This window comes from Octopus sinensis, linkage group LG8 (genome assembly GCF_006345805.1).
Source record: "Octopus sinensis linkage group LG8, ASM634580v1, whole genome shotgun sequence".
In the NCBI taxonomy this organism is placed as follows: Eukaryota; Metazoa; Mollusca; class Cephalopoda; order Octopoda; family Octopodidae; genus Octopus; species Octopus sinensis.
Window position 1 is genome coordinate 6,518,577 of NC_043004.1, and position 18,025 is coordinate 6,536,601.

At 38.9% G+C, this 18,025-nt stretch overlaps 1 protein-coding gene across 3 annotated transcripts in view; it reads right to left on the minus strand.

Moving 5' to 3' along the window:
• Positions 1–4,881: 4,881 nt before the first annotated feature.
• LOC115214992 (M-phase inducer phosphatase 1-A-like) overlaps positions 4,882–18,025 on the minus strand; it is a 38,997-nt gene continuing 25,853 nt past the window's right edge. For all 3 annotated transcript variants that reach the window (XM_029784102.2, XM_029784100.2, XM_036505242.1), the window contains 4 exons: positions 11,833–11,931; positions 9,140–9,273; positions 7,403–7,520; positions 4,882–5,103 (listed from right to left, as the gene is read on the minus strand). In XM_029784102.2, the coding sequence (XP_029639962.1) occupies positions 4,966–5,103; positions 7,403–7,520; positions 9,140–9,273; positions 11,833–11,931 (489 nt within the window). In that variant the 3' untranslated portion in view covers positions 4,882–4,965. The remainder of the gene's footprint in view (positions 5,104–7,402; positions 7,521–9,139; positions 9,274–11,832; positions 11,932–18,025) is intronic.

The following is an 18,025-nucleotide window of genomic DNA, read 5'->3' on the forward strand; positions in this document are numbered from 1 at the left end:
TATGCAATTTTGGTAAATATATTTTAAGATGAGATGTCTGTTATTTTCATTTTGTGTAATTTAGACAACAGTTTATTCACCACACCCTGTATGTTTGTGTATATATATATATATATATATATACACACACACACAGGTTTTAGGAAAGGCATCCAGCAGTAGAAACCATGCCAAAATAGACATGGAGCCCAGGCAGCTCTCCGAACCATCCAACCCATGCTGGCATGAAGAACAGACATTGAATGATAATTATGGTGTGAAATTCTACAAGTTTTTTTCAATCTGTTTATTTTGTTATTCTTTTCTGTTGAAGAGCTTATGCTCAAAACATAAGCAACTTCATTTTCTCCGAACGTCAAACTAATATACTTGCTTGTTGTTCATACACCTGTCTTCTTGCTTTTCTATAAATTTCAACATTATATTCTTTTACTTATTTCAGTCCTTTGACTGCAGCCATGATGGAGCACCACTTTTAGTCAAGCAATTCAGCCCCAGGATTTATTCTTTGTTAGCCTAGTACTTATTCTATTGGTCTCTTTTGCCAAGCCACTAAGCTACTGGACATAAATGAGGTGATAAACCTCTTACATTCAGATAGACTCCACGTCCTTACAAAATGAGGCACTAAGCCTCTTACCTTTTTGTTTCCAAAAAAGGAATTACAATTCGAGGCATTAAAGCCACTTACTTCCATGCCCAACTAGGCACACTGCCTCATTCAAGCACCTGGACAGTGCCAAGTCAGGACATTTTAGCAGAAATTTAAATATGTCCTTGGGGAAGGAGTTCATTATCCTGCACAAGTCGGTTTCCCCTACAACCGCTGCAACCACCTGCGAAGGCCAATCAGGGCCCTCAATGCAGAACAGAACCCCTTCCCTCTGGCTTTATATTCTCACCTTCTTTACGAAGTTTTCTAAAGCCCCTCCCTTGTGAGGCTTTAAACAACTACAAGCAGACAATTTGCCAGGAGCTCAGTGGAGATTTCTTATTCGGCAAAATAAACACGAGCAACAAACCCCCAATGAATCCAAGAAAAAAAAAAAGTCTTACCTGGTAATTGTGCTTCACTTGTTCAATAATTCACGACATTGGTGTCATGACTCCTAGCAATGCAAAGAAAACACTGACCAACGCATGCGCAGGGAAGCAAGCTTCTTACCACACAACCACACCTGCACATATCTATACCTATATGGCAGGCCTCTTTACAGCTTTTGTTGGCCTGAGACTATAGAAGACATTTGCCTAGGAATCTTCAACTACAGGCCAAAGAAAGCCAAATTTTAAATAGCACAAACCTGTTAATGAATAGTAAATTACGTTGTCTAAACTCAGATGTTTTCAAATCCAGTACAAAGATACTTACCTCAACCAATATCCTGGATGGATTATCTTTAACATCACAATAGAAATATAGAATTCAGTTAAAGGTATTCTTATCCTCTGCACTCAATAAATGCAAGAGATATCTAATGTGTTTGAACCGAATAACTTCAATGCTCAGCTTGATGCTAAAGACAATTCTCTCATCTCACTGGCATCTGTGTGGCAAGAAGTTTGCTTCACAACCACGTGTTTCTGGGTTCAGTCCCACTGTGTAGCACCTTGGCAAGTGTCTTCTATTATAGTCTCAGGCTGATCAAAACCTTGTGAGTGGATTCGGTAGACAGAAACCAAAAGAAGCTCATTGAGTGGGTGAGTGTGTTTGTTCACCAGCATCACTCAACTATTGGTGCTTGTGTGCTTATGTTCCTGTAACGTGGTTTGGCAAAAGATTGATAAAATAAGTACCAGGCTTACAAGAAAAAATTCTGAGGTCGATTCATTTGACTAAAAATTCTTCCAGCTAGTGCCCCAGTATGGCTGCAGTCCAATGACTGAAACAAGATAAAAGAATATCTAGTTAATCACCACTGCAAATGTTGAAAAGGCCCATTATTTATACAATCTCGTATCACCACCATTTTAACCCTTTCGTTACTGTATTTATTTTGAGATGCTCTGTGTTTCTTTCAATTATTTGAAATATAACAAAGAAAAATAACTTAGTTATGATTCAGCTAGTGTTAGGAACATAACTTGTGACTAAGGTTTGGTGGAAGATTTTAATTCAAAACTTATGAAAACAAGACATTTTACCACAGAGCCGGAGCCAGGTTAGTAACAAAAGGGTTAATGTCCCCTTTTCTATACCTGCATAGGTTAGATAGAATTTGTTTTGATATATGGAAGTTTCAAATTGAAGAAAATATCTCAAAACTGTCTGACCTATGCATAAAAAGTGGATGTTAAAATGACAAAAGCATCTTAGCATCCAGCTGCTAATTTGAAAATTCAAAAAAATCAAGAATTACATATTAGTTTACATTAAATGAGAAAAATCAAACCCAACAAATTTTAGCACATATTTATTACGGAATTCCAACAATTTGAGAGATAAGAAAAACCAGTTTTCTTTCTCAAAAGTCCAGGGACAGTCAGACACAGACAGACAGACAAAACAAAACAAGTGTAGTTTACTTGCCACATTAACTTATAACAATAATTGCTATAAGTAAATATTACAAATTTTAATGTTTTTCATTAATTGAACATATTTTGCTGAATTGGAATAACAAGAAAACACCTCAAATATCAATTAAGAACAATTATTTTGTTTTCCACTATAACGCAATGTAAGAAATGAAATGATCAAATAGATAAGTTACCGAACTTGTCTCGATGTGATTTCAAATTTCATGCAATTTTATATGAAATGTGTGTGTTGTTTTTTTTTTTAGGTAGTGGTGGCTGAATACTCAGATGCATTCTCATTTGCTTCAGTTTAACCAAGTTGCTGTGGGTTAGGGTACTTAGATTTCAAAGGAAAAGTCAATACAGTTGACCCTCCATGATACCCAAGTGCAGTTAAGAAATGTTAGACATTGGATAAATAATTTTATAGCACAATAGTCACAGCTGGCCAGAGAGGGGGGAGCTTACTGGTTAAAACATCACTAATTCATGCTGATTATATCCAAGAAAAAAAAAAAAAAAAAATCAACTCGTATTTACTCAAACTTCAAGATGAGTGAAGGTGTCAGTGGCTATGCAGATAACAATGTTTTTTTTTTTTAGTTCAAATATGTTAATATTTACACAATTTATGTACATCAGTTCCTTACACTTCATAAATTAATAAAAGGAAATGATTCTGAAAAGAAATTTATAATACTTTGTAACAAAATTACATGTTGAAGGATTTACAAATTACTTGAATGTGATGCAAGGCTAGCTGGTTTTTTTAAATTTATTAGAAAATTTCTTTACATGATGGCTACTTTATGTGTAACAGTTTCTAAATATCCTAAACAGTAATATCAAGATAATTTCACAATATTACAGAAAATCCTGGCAAATATCAAAAGGTTAAATTTTATCAAAAATAATTTTAATTTTAGAAATATTGAATTTCTAAATGTCTCAAAGAGACATGAGCAGTGGTGGAGCGATAGAGTGGTTGTATACTGTCAACATAACGTGACAGCCCCGTAAAGGGAATTACACCACCGCTTTATAGCCCTAGGAAGCATCGACGCTTCCTGTCGGCTTTGACACATTTCCTGTGTCCTTATATTTGCGAAGGGGAGGCAAGCACCCCCACCAGCTAGGACTAGCAACCTGAAGACATGCATGTTTCTGGGTCTTGCCCGTCATCAGTTCAGGGTAGCAAGTCCTGCTAGTTGAGATACCTGCCAAGCCTTCGCAATTTTAATTTTGTGGAGTTGAAATTTCTTATTTAACATCCCTGAAAATTATTCACTCTTAAACTAAAATAAAGTAAGCATTTAAAACGGGAAAATATTTGCATCGTTTATAACTAATAATACTCTGAGAAGTTTCATTTTATAATAATATGGGCACATTTACTGAAATTAAAAGTTGAGCAAGACTTAATGACTCTTGTTATATTCTTTTCAAGAAAAAACAAATCTGGAAATGTAAAATCAGACTAAATTACTCACAAGTTAAATTTATAGATAGCTTAAAAGTTTCCAAGATAATCAAGAGGATTTGTTATAAAATTGTTTCCATTTCTTGAGCGATTAAATTTCATCTTCCAATAATTTACAAATATTCCAACAAGAATTCATTAATCTAATTTAACTTTGAAAATTAAATTGCAACTAAAATCTCATCCCATTTGAAAGGCTTCAATTGTCCAAGTTGTGGCAACAATTTGCTTTTAGATATAAATTTCATGAACTAAATAAACATGAAAATTTACTAGAAAAGCTCTAATTGATTTCATTGATAAATAGCTTTTACTAAAAAAATTATTTACATTAAAAATATATATATAAAGATGAATGATAATGGTGTGAAAAGTTTGAATTTAAAAAAATTATGGTTCTATTCATTTGTTTGATGAAAACTTTGTAAAGATACTAGAAAAATATTCAAGAAATATTCAGAGAAAAACCACATTTGTTCTGAAAATAAATAATGTGATTCCAGAATTATAAGAATAAAAAGCCATACCTCTTCAACATTGATTCATATCACAAAATAATTAAATTCCAGCCAACCCACAGAAAGGGAGGTTCTACTGACTGTTCACCTGACATAGATTTAGTTAAGTTAAAAAATATATGAAGCTCTAATAGTTAAATAGATGGTGAGTCTCCATCAAACATGTATTTAACTAAATATAAGATCATACATTGATAGTAAAATTTTCATTTCTAACCGACAACATGATAAAATGAAAGAAACAAAAATTTTTTACAATTCAATGAAGAACATAATTGAATTTCCAAATAGATGATTCTTTTGATTCTTTGCTAACGCAATACTAACATTCCACACAGCACTTATGTAATAATGACGCAGTAATACTTTTTCCAATAAGTCGTTTTATATCTTTCAGCAAACACTCAAACACACACAAAAATGAATATTTTAGTGAATCTGTAATATCTAAAAGTTTAACTGCCGTAAACCACTTCGATGAGTTCTTTCTCCAGCCCATGACTTAGATTTTCCTCTGAAGTGTTTCAAATCACTGGAATGATCACTGTGTAACATTGGCTTGTAGGTTTGAGGTTCACAAAATTCCTGCAACATAAGAAATAACTTATTAACTACAATTTAGAATTAGCAGCATTAAAAACTACTTAATATATATATATAGCACTTACATAGCATTACATTCCAACTTGGGTCTTCTGGATACCAATACCTCTCATATATCATCAGTATCGTTTAACATCCGCTTTCCATGCTAGCATGGGTTGTCCTCAGTTAAATCGTCCAAAGCGGACGTTAAACAATGATGATATATGAGAGGTATTTGTATCCAGAAGACCGAAGTTGGAAGGTAATGCTATGTAAGTGCTATGGAAGGACCATAGTTAAGCTATCAGTTCGATTATGATATGAGTGAGGAGTAATGTGGATCTTGTATGAGCATGTTAAATATATTGAGACAACAAAGCAAAAGTTGTGTGGAATTTTCAAGACATTTGTAAAGAGAAAGTCTTACAGCTGTTTCTGGGATATCCCTTCATCAGAGACGATGTGAGATGGTTAAATAGAAAGAAATATTTGAGTTCAATATAAGGAGTTATTTTGGAAAAGGAAGGAAATAAGGAGTATATAGGGAAATAGGAGAATGGATGTAGAAAAAAAGAAAAAATTAAAATATATAAAGATGTTATAGTTGCAGTTCCATTATCCAAGGAAAGTGGTGTGTAGAAGAGGTAGAAATGCTTCTTGTCTGTGGGATGTAAATTCCAATAGGAGTTCATATTTTGTCGTTACAAATGGAAAGTGTAGAGATGAAAATTCCATGTACTGTTCATTCAAAGGGGTCTTGTGGTGTGAATGAAAATTTGAGAATGTAGTGGTAGTATTTAGTGGATAGAGAGGGGAGAATCATCATCATCATCGTTTAACATCCGTTTTCCATGCTAACATGGGTTGGACGTATGACAGAGGGCCAGCAAACTAGTTGGCTACACCAGGCTTCAATCTTGATCTGGCAAAGTTTCTACAGCTGGATGCCCTTCCTAACGCCAACCACTCCGAGAGTGTAGTAGGTGGTTTTACGTGCCACTGGCACGGAGGCCAGAGAGCCGCTCTGGCAACGATCATGTTAAAATGAAGAGAGAGGTCAAAAGGAAAAGGTGAGAAAAGAAGGAAAGAAAGACGAAGAGAAAATGAAAACTAGAAAATAAGACAAAATATTAAAGGAGTGTTTGTTGGTGATCAAGATAATATGAGGGGGAGACGAGAGAAGAGTAGGGGAGGGGTAGGAAGAGATAACAATGTAAGTAATGAATATGATGAGGTGGGGGTGATGATATGTTAGAATGGTATTAAGGGATGGGTACAGAAAAAGGTATAGGGGTGGTTCTAAACCACAAAACAGAAGGGAAGAATACTAAGAATGGTCAAGTTTCTATACATAGACTTATGTCTATTGTACTGGCTAATGTGATAGTGTGGGTAGAGGAATCAGAAAGAAAGAAGTGTACATTGATATACGCACACATGCACAAACATGTTCATGTGTGTGTGTGTGTGTGTGTGTGTGTGTGCACTATTACATTGTTTTGAATTGAAACTGAACTTATGGTATGAAGGCAAAGTTATTCTGACATACCTTTTATCTGTTATTTGTTTTAGCCATAGGACTGGCCATTCTAGAGCACTGCTTTGAAGGACCAAGATACCCCCCCAGTACTTATTCTATCAGTCTTTCTTGCTAAGCTGCTAAGTTACAGGATAGAAACAAACCAACACGAATTGAGGACCAAGTGAGAGAGACAAACACAGACATGCAAACATGTAAGTGATGGGCTTCTGCATTGTTTCCACCTACCAAATTCCTTCACAAAGCTTTGGTTAGTTTGGGGCTATGGAAGACATTCAACCAAGGTGTCATGCAGTGGGACTGAACCTGTAACCATGTGGTCAAGATGCAAATTTCTTAACCACACAGCCACAAAACTTAAACTTGAAATTTAAAAAAAAAGGGTAACTTACAAGTAAACATAAGAATCTATTATGAAGTGAAATACAAAATTAAATTTTAAACATTTTAACTCTGGCATTTAGCAACGTATCTACCAAAATCTGGTATGATTCCATTTCTTCTTGAAACACTTAACCTTCTAAGCTTTTGTCTTTAATCACAGTAATTTCTGATTTAGGGTACATGGCCAGCATTTTTTGAAAGAATGGGTACTTGATTGATAGTGTACATTATTGACTCTGAAAGAATGAGCCGACCTCAATGAGATTTGAACTCAGAACAAAGAACCAGAAGAAATACTTTAATGGACTTTTCTATGTGATGCTCTAACATTTCTGCCAACCCATTGCCCATAAAAAGAAACATAGAAACAATTACCATGCATTTCTCGAAGAAAGCTTTGTAACCACCATCAAGAATATAAATTTCGGGGTAATACAGATAAGGATAACAGCTTTCATTTGCATTTCGGTCTCTGCTTCTTAGGAATTTTGCTCTGAAATTTTAGAAGTGAAAATATTAGAAACTTTAGGAAAAAGGCTGATTTACAAACACAACACATGGTATTGCAATTTAATCCTTTAACATAAACCTGACAGGTCCAGCCTAAATATTCTACCATGTTTTATGTTCAAACCATTTGGATCTGGTCTCTTACTCCTATCCTACAATATCCTAAAAATAAATAATCTCACCATTGAATTCTCAAAGCTATAATGTAAATAAATTAGCATTACATTTGACAGAGTAACCTGAATACTAAAGAATTAATCCTCAACCATTCTCATAACATTCATGAAACTCAAACCTCGGTAAAGCTTCTACCATCATGTATTATTTTTTCTTTTTCATCATCCCTACTTTTCCCAGTAGAGAACATACTCAAGCTGTGTCATTTGCTAGGATCACTGTTTTAATGTTGATGAATACAAGCAGTACATCTATATGAAAAATGCACTGCCTTACAGCAGTCAAAAAACACAAGCAATAGTCAGTGCATTTGGGGTAGCTGAGCACACTGGGTGGTGGCTGGGGTGTGTTTTTGTAGCACAAAGAGAATCTTTGATTGTTAACCTTGTTATCACAGATCAATCCATGCTAAGTGTAATATGGTTTGCAATTAAGCATACCATGTTATCCTAGGTCAATGATAAACAAAGCCACATATATTCAAATATAAACATAACACAAAATGGCTCTGAATTACATGTTAGCATAAAACTAGAAGCATCCTGAAGCAGGTTGATATGGAAAGCATAAATACTGAGATTCTGAATTATTAACACAAATTAAAACCAACTATCTATAGCAGCTATTTAACAGCTCATCATCATCACTTTTCTAATATCTGAAAAATAAAGCTGTCTCTCAGCAAGACAAATTAAATACTCATGGCACCCAATATCAGAAGAGTGAAAGACTCGGGCAGAATATAAACCCAAACCCAAAACAGCAAAATTACATTAACCCTTTAGCATTCAAATTACTCTGACAAATGTACGGATTATTTGTTTAGTTTTGAATTAATCATACATTATCTCAGCTTTAAAATTTCAATGATGTGATTATTTTTACAGTAACACAGAATAGTAGGCATGAAAGGCTGGCACTAGCTGGTTTGAACATATAAGGTAAGGGTAAAGACCCCCTTCGATCATGAACAATCATAGGATTGCACCTACAAAGTTCCCATCTGAGGCACAAGTCTGGGCATGGTTGTTTTGTAGAAGACCAGCAGTCGCCCTTCTCCACACCACTGATGTTATCTAAGGGAAAGGCAAAGGCTGATACAGCTTGGCACCAGTGATGTTACAATTCATTTCTACAGCTGAGTGAACTGGAGTAACATGAAATAAAGTGTCTTGCTTAAAAGAACACAATGCACAGGCCGATCTGGGAATGGAACTCACAACCTCATGATTATAAGCCCAGCCATGCACCTTCAATGAACATGTAATTGTTAGAATATTTGGGCCAGATATGGCTGCTTTAAAAGCTAGAGGACTAACACATTCAGTGCTAACATACTGCTCCAGTCATCTCAACATTCTACAAAATTTAAACAAAGAAAGAAACCAGTCCTACAAAATTTAAAATAAAAGCACAATTACTTACAACTTTGGTGCTCTTTCAGAAGAAAATTCGCAATGGAATACAACAATATCTCTTTTTGCAGAATCACTCATTTTTGGAGGATTTTCTAAAAATTTCTTATAAATGCTGTTTTCATCATAAAGATTTTCTGCTTTCTGAAACAAAGATTTCAATATTGAAATATTTCACATGGAACATACTAAAATCTCGCTAATATTTAAATATTTCACAATGAAACATACTCAAATTTAGTCGGAAGGGAAAGAAACAATGTGCATCCTCTTCCGATTCCATAATCAAATTAGAAGATAAGCAGATCAGAAGTTTGGAAGAAGAAAATGGTAGGTTATATTGACCCAAGTGTGTAGCTGAGTGGTAAGAAATTTGCTTCCCAGCCACATGGATTCTGGTTCAGTCCTACTGCATGGCACCTTAGGTAAGTGTCTTTAACTACAGCACTGGGCCAATGAAAGCCTTGTGAATGGTTTTGGTGAAGAGAAACTAAAAGAAACCTGTTGTATGCATGTTATTATCCCCTTGCCTTGAAATAGCCTGATTGCTGTAAACAAGTGCCATTGTCATCCAAGTGGTGTCTATCATTTCCAACCTTCCATGTAAAAATGTCTCATCATGGTGGGAAATATTATAAACAGGCAAGGGTTTAGCATTTAAATTACTCTGTCAAATGTATGGACTATTTGTTTACAGCTTTTAATTAATCATAGATTATCTCAGCTTTGAGATTTCAAATGAGGTGATTATTTTTACAGTAACACAGAATGGTAGGTGTAGAGAATCTGTTTCAGCAAATTTCATCTGACCCATGCGAGCATGAAAAGTTGACGTTAAAAATGATACTGATGTAGGACTTGTATTTTATTTTACCAACCCCAGAAGAATGAATGGCAAAGTAGGCCTTGGTAAAATTTGAACACAGATACAAAATGACAACTACTAAATTCCGCAAGGTATTTTATCAAATGCTCTATAATTCACAACCATTACAGGCACCAAGATCTGAAATAAGACTGTGTCATATATATATATATATATATATATACAATTAAGGGCTCTTAAATTAAGATGCCGAGTGCTGGGAACACAAAAAGGGGATGAATTTATCGAGAGTGAAAAACAAAAACGTTTACCGATATATATATATATATATATATATATATATATATATATATATAAACGATGATGATGATGATATATATATATATATGAAGGCAATGACCGAGACCTTTGGCATTATGTCATGCTTGGGAAGAAGACCCATCAAGCCGAGCAAAATCGTAGTTGTGGCAGATACTGGTGTCACGCAAATTGACACCCATGCCGGTGGTACGTAAAAAAAGGCGAAATAATCCAACAGCAGGAAGGAAATTTGTTAGCGACCAAATACAGAGATAAGAGGCAGATAAATTTTCTATCTACCAATGCACAACCATGTGTAGAGGGAAATGGCACCCTGTTTGTGAACCTCGTTTATAACAGGTACATGGGCAGTGTGGATCAGCTGAACCAAATGATGGGTTATATTATCCAGTTGGTAGACCAGGTAATAAATGGAGATATTTGGTTTGATATATAGTGAACATGAGCATTGTAGATGCATTTATATTATGTACCAAATCAGGAGGGACTCGCAAATGGTGTGACCATCTAAATCAGGAGAGGCTCGCAAACGGTGTGACCATCTGCAGTTCCAAGCAGATGTAGCAAAGCAGTCGAGGGCAGATTATTCCTCCAGAAAAATGACTGCAGGAAGGAAAAGCAAAACCTGCCAGAGAGATATCCCTCTGAGTTCAGCCGATCTCCATAAATCAGAAAAGAATCAGGGGTTGCAAAATGCAGTGTCGTTAACGACTACATCTACAAAGAAAAACTCCCAATGGACAGCCAGTTGAAACTTCTTTCTGATTTGCATTCTGCAAGGTTGCAATATGTAAGTTTCCATGATAGAAATATTGTGTGAATATCATATATATGATTAGATTGTATACTTTTCAAATTTACTTCACTTTTATTTTTTATTTACTTGTAATTTTAATTTGCCTGTAAGGTGAGTGACAAGCTTTAATTTGATTTCTATTGTAAATCTTTATTATATATGTTCTTGTGTATTCACGTATATGTGTGAGTTGATGTATTTAATTTTCTAGTTTTCTTCAAAAACAAATTCCAATGTTTCAGTTTATTTTACCTTTATGGTACACCTGTTCTTCTATGTATTAAATTCAACTGATAATCTAGTGATGTGCACAACTCTTCTTTATTTAAATTTTGTTGTATACCTAATTGAATATTAGCTGATGACTCATTTTCTATGGTGATGTTTAAGCAAAATTTAGATATTTTTTATATTTTGCTCAATTTACCTGTATTTATCTATAATTAGAGTTGCTTTGAGACAAAAGTTATGCAATAGAATTGATTAAGAACCCTTTCTTCAATTATGTTCCAAATATCACGTTAATGTTGATAAATAAAAAAGTTACAGTTGTTTAATGAAACTAGTCTACATTCATGATTATTTTGGAATTTAATTGAAATTCACGAGGTGTATTTTGGTCAGAAATATTGTAATGAAAGGGTTAAGGCAGTGCCCCAGCATAGCCACAGTCTAATGGCTCCAAACAAGTAAATCAGATGTGCCACCCAAATACCTTAAGTCACAGAACTGAACACAGATCTTGAAAAGTAAAACTTACCTTAATATGTCCACCTTCAAATTCATACGGATAGCGACAATCTATTATGGAGTAAGAATTTATTTCATTATCATAGTGCCCGTGTAATAATTCTTTTACCTGTCAGCAAAAATAAAAAGGAGAGAAGTGTTTGACTAGAAACCATTGAACTCAACCATCTAAAAATGAAAATAGCATGCCATTTGTAAATTTTTCCAACAATGAGGAGGAAACCAGGTTGCTAGAGTTCTGCGGTGCAAATTAACTTATGGCTTGTAATACTAACATCAGGAAACCTGTCAGTCCCCTATTCACCTACTGGTCTGGTGGACACACTAGTCAAATTGACTACGTCCTTGCCAAGAAATGGGAAACATGGCTACTTATAAATGCTAAAACCTTCCAAAGTGAAGAATACACCCCACAACATAGATTAGTTGTTAGCAACTTCAGGATCAGAAGACAACCAGCATGGAAAAGAAGGGTCTGGAAGCTTAAGGATCCTGTGAAAGGACAGATTTAGTAACGTATTACTCAAAGCTTTTGACAAAATAGAGGAGGATATAGCATCGCATGATGTGGAAGACAACTGGAGGTTCCTATGAGACAACCTGTTGAGAGTTGCTGACCAGATTTGTGGATGGTGCAAAGTCCCCTCTTGACCCAAGGTAATGTGGTGATGGAACAATGTAGTTGTCAGGGCCATTAGGAAAAAGAAACAGGCCTGGAAGAACAGTGGTAGCAGAGAATTGTATCAGATTGCCAGAAGGGAAGCTAGGAAACAGGTTTACTTAGCCAGAAGGGAAGCAGATAAAGAAAAATTTGCCAATGTTCTGCATTGTGAGGACCAAAGACTTGAAGTGTTTCATGTTGCAAGACAGTGTGCGAGAGAGAATCGTGATGTTGTAGGAGAGAAATGTGTCCACATGGATGATGGCTCGCTTACATTTAATGAGGCTGCAAAGCAAGCAACTTGGAGATGCCACTATGAAAGGTTGCTAAATGAAGAAAATCTGCCAAATGTCGACTCAACAGAGGAACCAGCTATCTGAATTGACAGATAAAGCAGTTCAGGGTATGAAGACAGGGAAAGCTCTCGGCCCATCAAAAATCACCGCAAAGATGCTTAAAATACTTAGTGTTATCTAGAGCCTAGTCACTCGTATAGTCAATCAGGTGATACATGAAGGAGTCATACGCAATAACTGGTGTAGCAGGACCATAGTCAACTGCTACAAAGGTAAAGGTGATGCATTAAATACAAATAATTACAAAGGTATCAAGTTGTTGGATCAGGTAACGAAAGTCATGGAGAGGGTCATAGCCCAACTAATTATGGAAAGAGTTTAGACGAAATGCAGTTTGGGTTCGTGCCAAGGAAAAGCACCACTGCTGCTACATTTCTGGTAAGACAACTGCAGAAGAAATACCTAGCTAAAGATAAACCTTTGTACCTGGCTTTCAGTTATGAAATTACATGACTAAATCCAGAAGCCATTTAATCCAGGATACCAAATATAAAGTTTTAAGATATATAAAATGGACATTTTTATACATGCGAAATATATTTTACAAGAGTTAATCACTGCAATTCTTGCTTTAATTTTTCACCACCTTCATTTTAATTTCCATTTTCCCATGCTCACATGGAGTGGACAGAGCGGACGGTTACCACCCGTTGCTAACCGTCACCTGTTCCCAAGTAATGTAATATTTCCTCATAATCAGGCATGTTTTCACAAAAGGGTGGAAACAAAGGGACATCATTTGTATGACAATGATACTTGTTTACAACTATAACATGAAGTCAAGGCGAAGGGACAGTCACACACACCCGCACAAAAACATACGTTGAAGTAATTGAAGTAATTGAGGTAATCAGAGTATGCGACAGAATACTTAAGATTAGATTAGCGCTTCATCATAGTTTAGCAACTATTATATCAGCCTATGCTCCTCAGTCGGGGCTACCTGATGGACAGAAAGACCGATTCTATGACACTCTACTGCAGACTACCTCGTTGACGAACGACAGAGACCTTCTCTTTGTGGCTGGTGACTTCAATGGTCACGTTGGACGACATGCTGGAGGCTTCCACGGCGTACATGGAGGCTATGGCTCTGGTTCCCGCAACGAGGAGGGAACCAGGCTGCTGGAGTTCTGCGATGCAAATAATCTTATGATTTGCAACACTAACTTCAGGAAACCTACCAGCCACCTAGTCACCTACCGATCGGGCCAACATACCAGCCAAATTGACTACATCCTTGCCAGGCAAAGGGAGAGAAGGCTACTTATAAACGCCAAAACCTTCCCAGGCGAAGAATGCACCCCACAACATAGACTGGTAGTTAGTGACTTTAGGATCAGGAGTAGGAGGACAACCAGAAGACGACCAACATGGAGAAGAAGGATCTGGAAGCTTAAGGATCCTGTGAATGGACAGAGATTTAGAGACATGTTACTTGAAGCCTTTGACGAAGTAGAAGGGGATAGTGTATCACATGGGGTAGAGGACAACTGGACGTTTCTAAGGGACAACCTGCTGAGAGCCACTGACCAGATCTGTGGCTGGTGCAAAGTCCCCTCTCGTCCCAAGGTAACGTGGTGGTGGAACAGTGTCGTAGACAGGGCTATTAGAGAAAAGAGACAGACTTGGAAGCACTGGAAGAATGGTGGTAGCAGGGAATTGTATCAGACTGCTAAAAGGGAAGCTAGGAGACAGGTCTATCTAGCCAGAGGGGAAGCAGATAAGAAAAAATTTGCCAATGTTCTGCGCCGTGAGGACCAAAGACTGGAGGTGTTTCGCGTTGCAAGACAGTGTGTGAGAGAGAATTGTGATGTGGTGGGAGAGAAGTGTGTTCGCATGGAAGATGGTTCACTTGCGCTAAACGAGGATGCAAAGAGAGAGGCTTGGAGATGCCACTATGAAAGGTTGCTGAATAAAGAAAATGAATGGGATAAAGAGAGTCTGCCGAACGTTGACCCAACAGAGGGACCAGCTATCAGGGTTGATAGTTCCTTAGTAGCTAAGGCAATTAGAAGCATGAAGACAGGGAAAGCCCCAGGCCATCAGGTATCACTGCAGAGATGCTCAAAATATCTGGTAGTGTCGGCTATAGCCTAGTCACCTGTATAGTTAATCAGGTGATACATGAAGGAGTCATACCCAATGACTGGTGTGCAGCATAATAGTCAACTGCTACAAAGGTAAAGGTGATGCCCTAGATACAAATAATTACAGAGGTATCAAGCTGTTGGATCAGGTGATGAAGGTTACAGAGAGGGTCATAAGCCAACTAATTAGAGAGAGAGTTAGTTTAGATGAGATGCAGTTTGGTTTCGTGCCAGGGAAAAGTACCACTGATGCTATATTCCTGGTAAGGCAGCTGCAGGAGAAATACCTAGCCAAAGATAAGGCCCTGTACCTGGCTTTTGTTGACATGGAGAAAGCTTTCGACAGGGTCCCCCGATCCCTCATATGGTGGTCAATGAGGAAACTAGGAATAGAAGAATGGTTAGTGAGAGCTGTGCAAGCCATGTACAGGGACGCTGCTAGTAAAGTGAGGGTTGGAAATGAGTACAGTGAAGAATTCCGGGTAGAGGTAGGGGTCCACCAAGGCTCAGTCCTCAGCCCCCTCCTATTTATCATAGTCCTCCAGGCAATAACGGAGGAATTCAAGACAGCTCCTCTATGCTGATGACCTTGCTCTAATTGCTGAGTCATTATCAGAACTGGAGAAGAAGTTTCAGGTGTGGAAGCATGGTTTAGAATCGAAGGGCCTTAGAGTCAACCTAGCTAAAACCAAAGTCATAATAAGTAGGAAGGTAGACAAATCACAAACGCCTTCAGGTAGATGGCCCTGCTCGATCTGTAGAAAAGGTGTAGGTAGAAACTCTATAAGATGCACCAAGTGTAAGCTATGGACACATAAGAGGTGCAGCAATGTCATAGGAAGGCTAACTAGGAAGATGGTTTTTGTATGTGGCAGATGCTCGGGAGCATTAACCTCTGAAAATCTGCAGAAAACAACTTCCGTCACTTTCCAGGGGAAAAAACTAGAAGTAGTTGATAGCTTCCGTTATCTTGGTGACCAAGTAAGTAGTGGGGTGGGTGTGCTGAAAGTGTAACGGCTAGAGTAAGAATAGCCTGGGCAAAGTTTAGGGAGCTCTTACCTCTGTTGGTGACTAAAGGCCTCTCGCTCAGAGTAAAAGGCAGACTGTATGATGCATGTGTACGAACAGCCATGCTACATGGCAGTGAAACATGGGCCGTGACTGCTGAGGACATGCGTAAGCTCGCGAGAAATGAAGCTAGTATGCTCCGTTGGATGTGTAATGTCAGTGTTCATAGTCGACAGAGTGTAAGTACCTTGAGAGAAAAGTTGGACCTAAGAGGAATCAGATGTTGTGGCAAGAGAGACGATTGCGCTGGTATGGTCATGTGGTGAGAATGGATGAAGATAGGTGTGTGAAAAAGTGCCACACCCTGGCAGTTGAGGGGACCTGTGGAAGAGGTAGACCCAGGAAAACCTGGGTCGAGGTGGTGAAGCACGACCTTCGAACTCTAGGTCTCACCAAGGAAATGACCAGAGACCGAGGCCTATGGAAGTATGCTGTGCGTGAGAAGACCCGGCAAGACCAGTGAGAACAATCAAAATCAAATCATATATCAGAAAGCAGGGGTTAAGTGACCCATCTGTTCGTGTCCGCTGTCAGCCTCGTCTGGCACCCGTGCCGGTGATACGTAAAAGCACCATTCGCTCATGGTCGTTTGCCAGCTCTGGCCCCATGTCGGTGGCACGTAAAAGCACCATCCGTTCGTGTTCGTTGCCAGCCTCGCCTGGCCCCGTGCCGGTGACACGTAAAAGCACAGTCCGTTCGTGGCCGTTGGCCAGCTCTGTCTGGCCCCGTAAAAGCACCATCCGTTCGTGGCCATTTGCCAGCTCTGTCTGGCCCCGTGTCGGTGGCACGTAAAAGCACCATCCGTCCGTGTCCGTTGCCAGCCTCGGCTGGCCCCCGTGCCGGTGACACGTAAAAGCACCGTCCGCTCGTGGCCGTTTGCCAGCTCTGTCTGGCAACCGTGTCGGTGGCACGTAAAAGCACCATCCATTCGCGTCCGTTGCCAGCCTCAGCTGGCCCCCGTGCTGGTGACACGTAAAAGCACCATCCGTTCGTGGCCGTTTGCCAGCTCTGCCTGGCCCCGTGTCGGTGGCACGTAAAAGCACCATCCGTTCGTGGCCGTTTGCCAGCCTCGACTGGCCCCCGTGCCGGTGACACGTAAAAGCACCGTCCGCTCGTGGCCGTTTGCCAGCTCTGTCTGGCAACCGTGTCGGTGGCACGTAAAAGCACCATCCGTTCGCGTCCGTTACCAGCCTCGGCTGGCCCCCGTGCCGGTGACACGTAAAAGCACCGTCCGTTCGTGGCCGGTTGCCAGCTCTGTCTGGCCCCGTGTCGGTGGCACGTAAAAGCACCATCCGTTCGTGTCCGTTGCCAGCATCGCCTGGCCCCGTGCCGGTGACACGTAAAAGCACCATCCGTTCGTGGCCGTTCGCCAGCTCTGTCTGGCACCTGTGCAGGTGGCACGTAAAAAACACCCACTACACTCGCGGAGTGGTTGGCGTTAGGAAGGGCATCCAGCCGTAGAAACACTGCCAGATCTGACTGGGCCTGACGAAGCCTTCAAGCTTCACAGACCCCAGTTGACCCGTCCAACCCATGCTAGCATGGAAAACGGACGCTAAACGATGATGATGATGATGTATATATGTATATCATGTGACCGACCAGGCTATCAGATGTTGCTACACACCGCCAGTTACAATGCGCTTCGCACTGTTTTAGTCATCAATTGACGCCAACCTGCTAGCTAAGCGAGCAGGCCAACAGAAGAAAGAGTGAGGGAAAGTTGTGGCGAAAGAGTACAACAGGGATCCCCCCCCCCCACCACCCCATGCTGGAACCTCATGGAGCTTTAGGTGTTTTCGCTCAATAAACACTCACAATGCCTGGTCTAGGAATCGAAACCGCGATCCTACGATCAAGAGTCCACTGCGCCATTGCGTCTCTATGTATGTATGTATATAGAAATAAAGAGGTCAGATCCTGTACACTATAGATCTCTATTGCAAGCAGACCTGGACACAATGCAGCAGTGGATCATGGACTAGCAACTCAAGCTGGCTGTGGATAAATGTACCACCAAGCATTTTA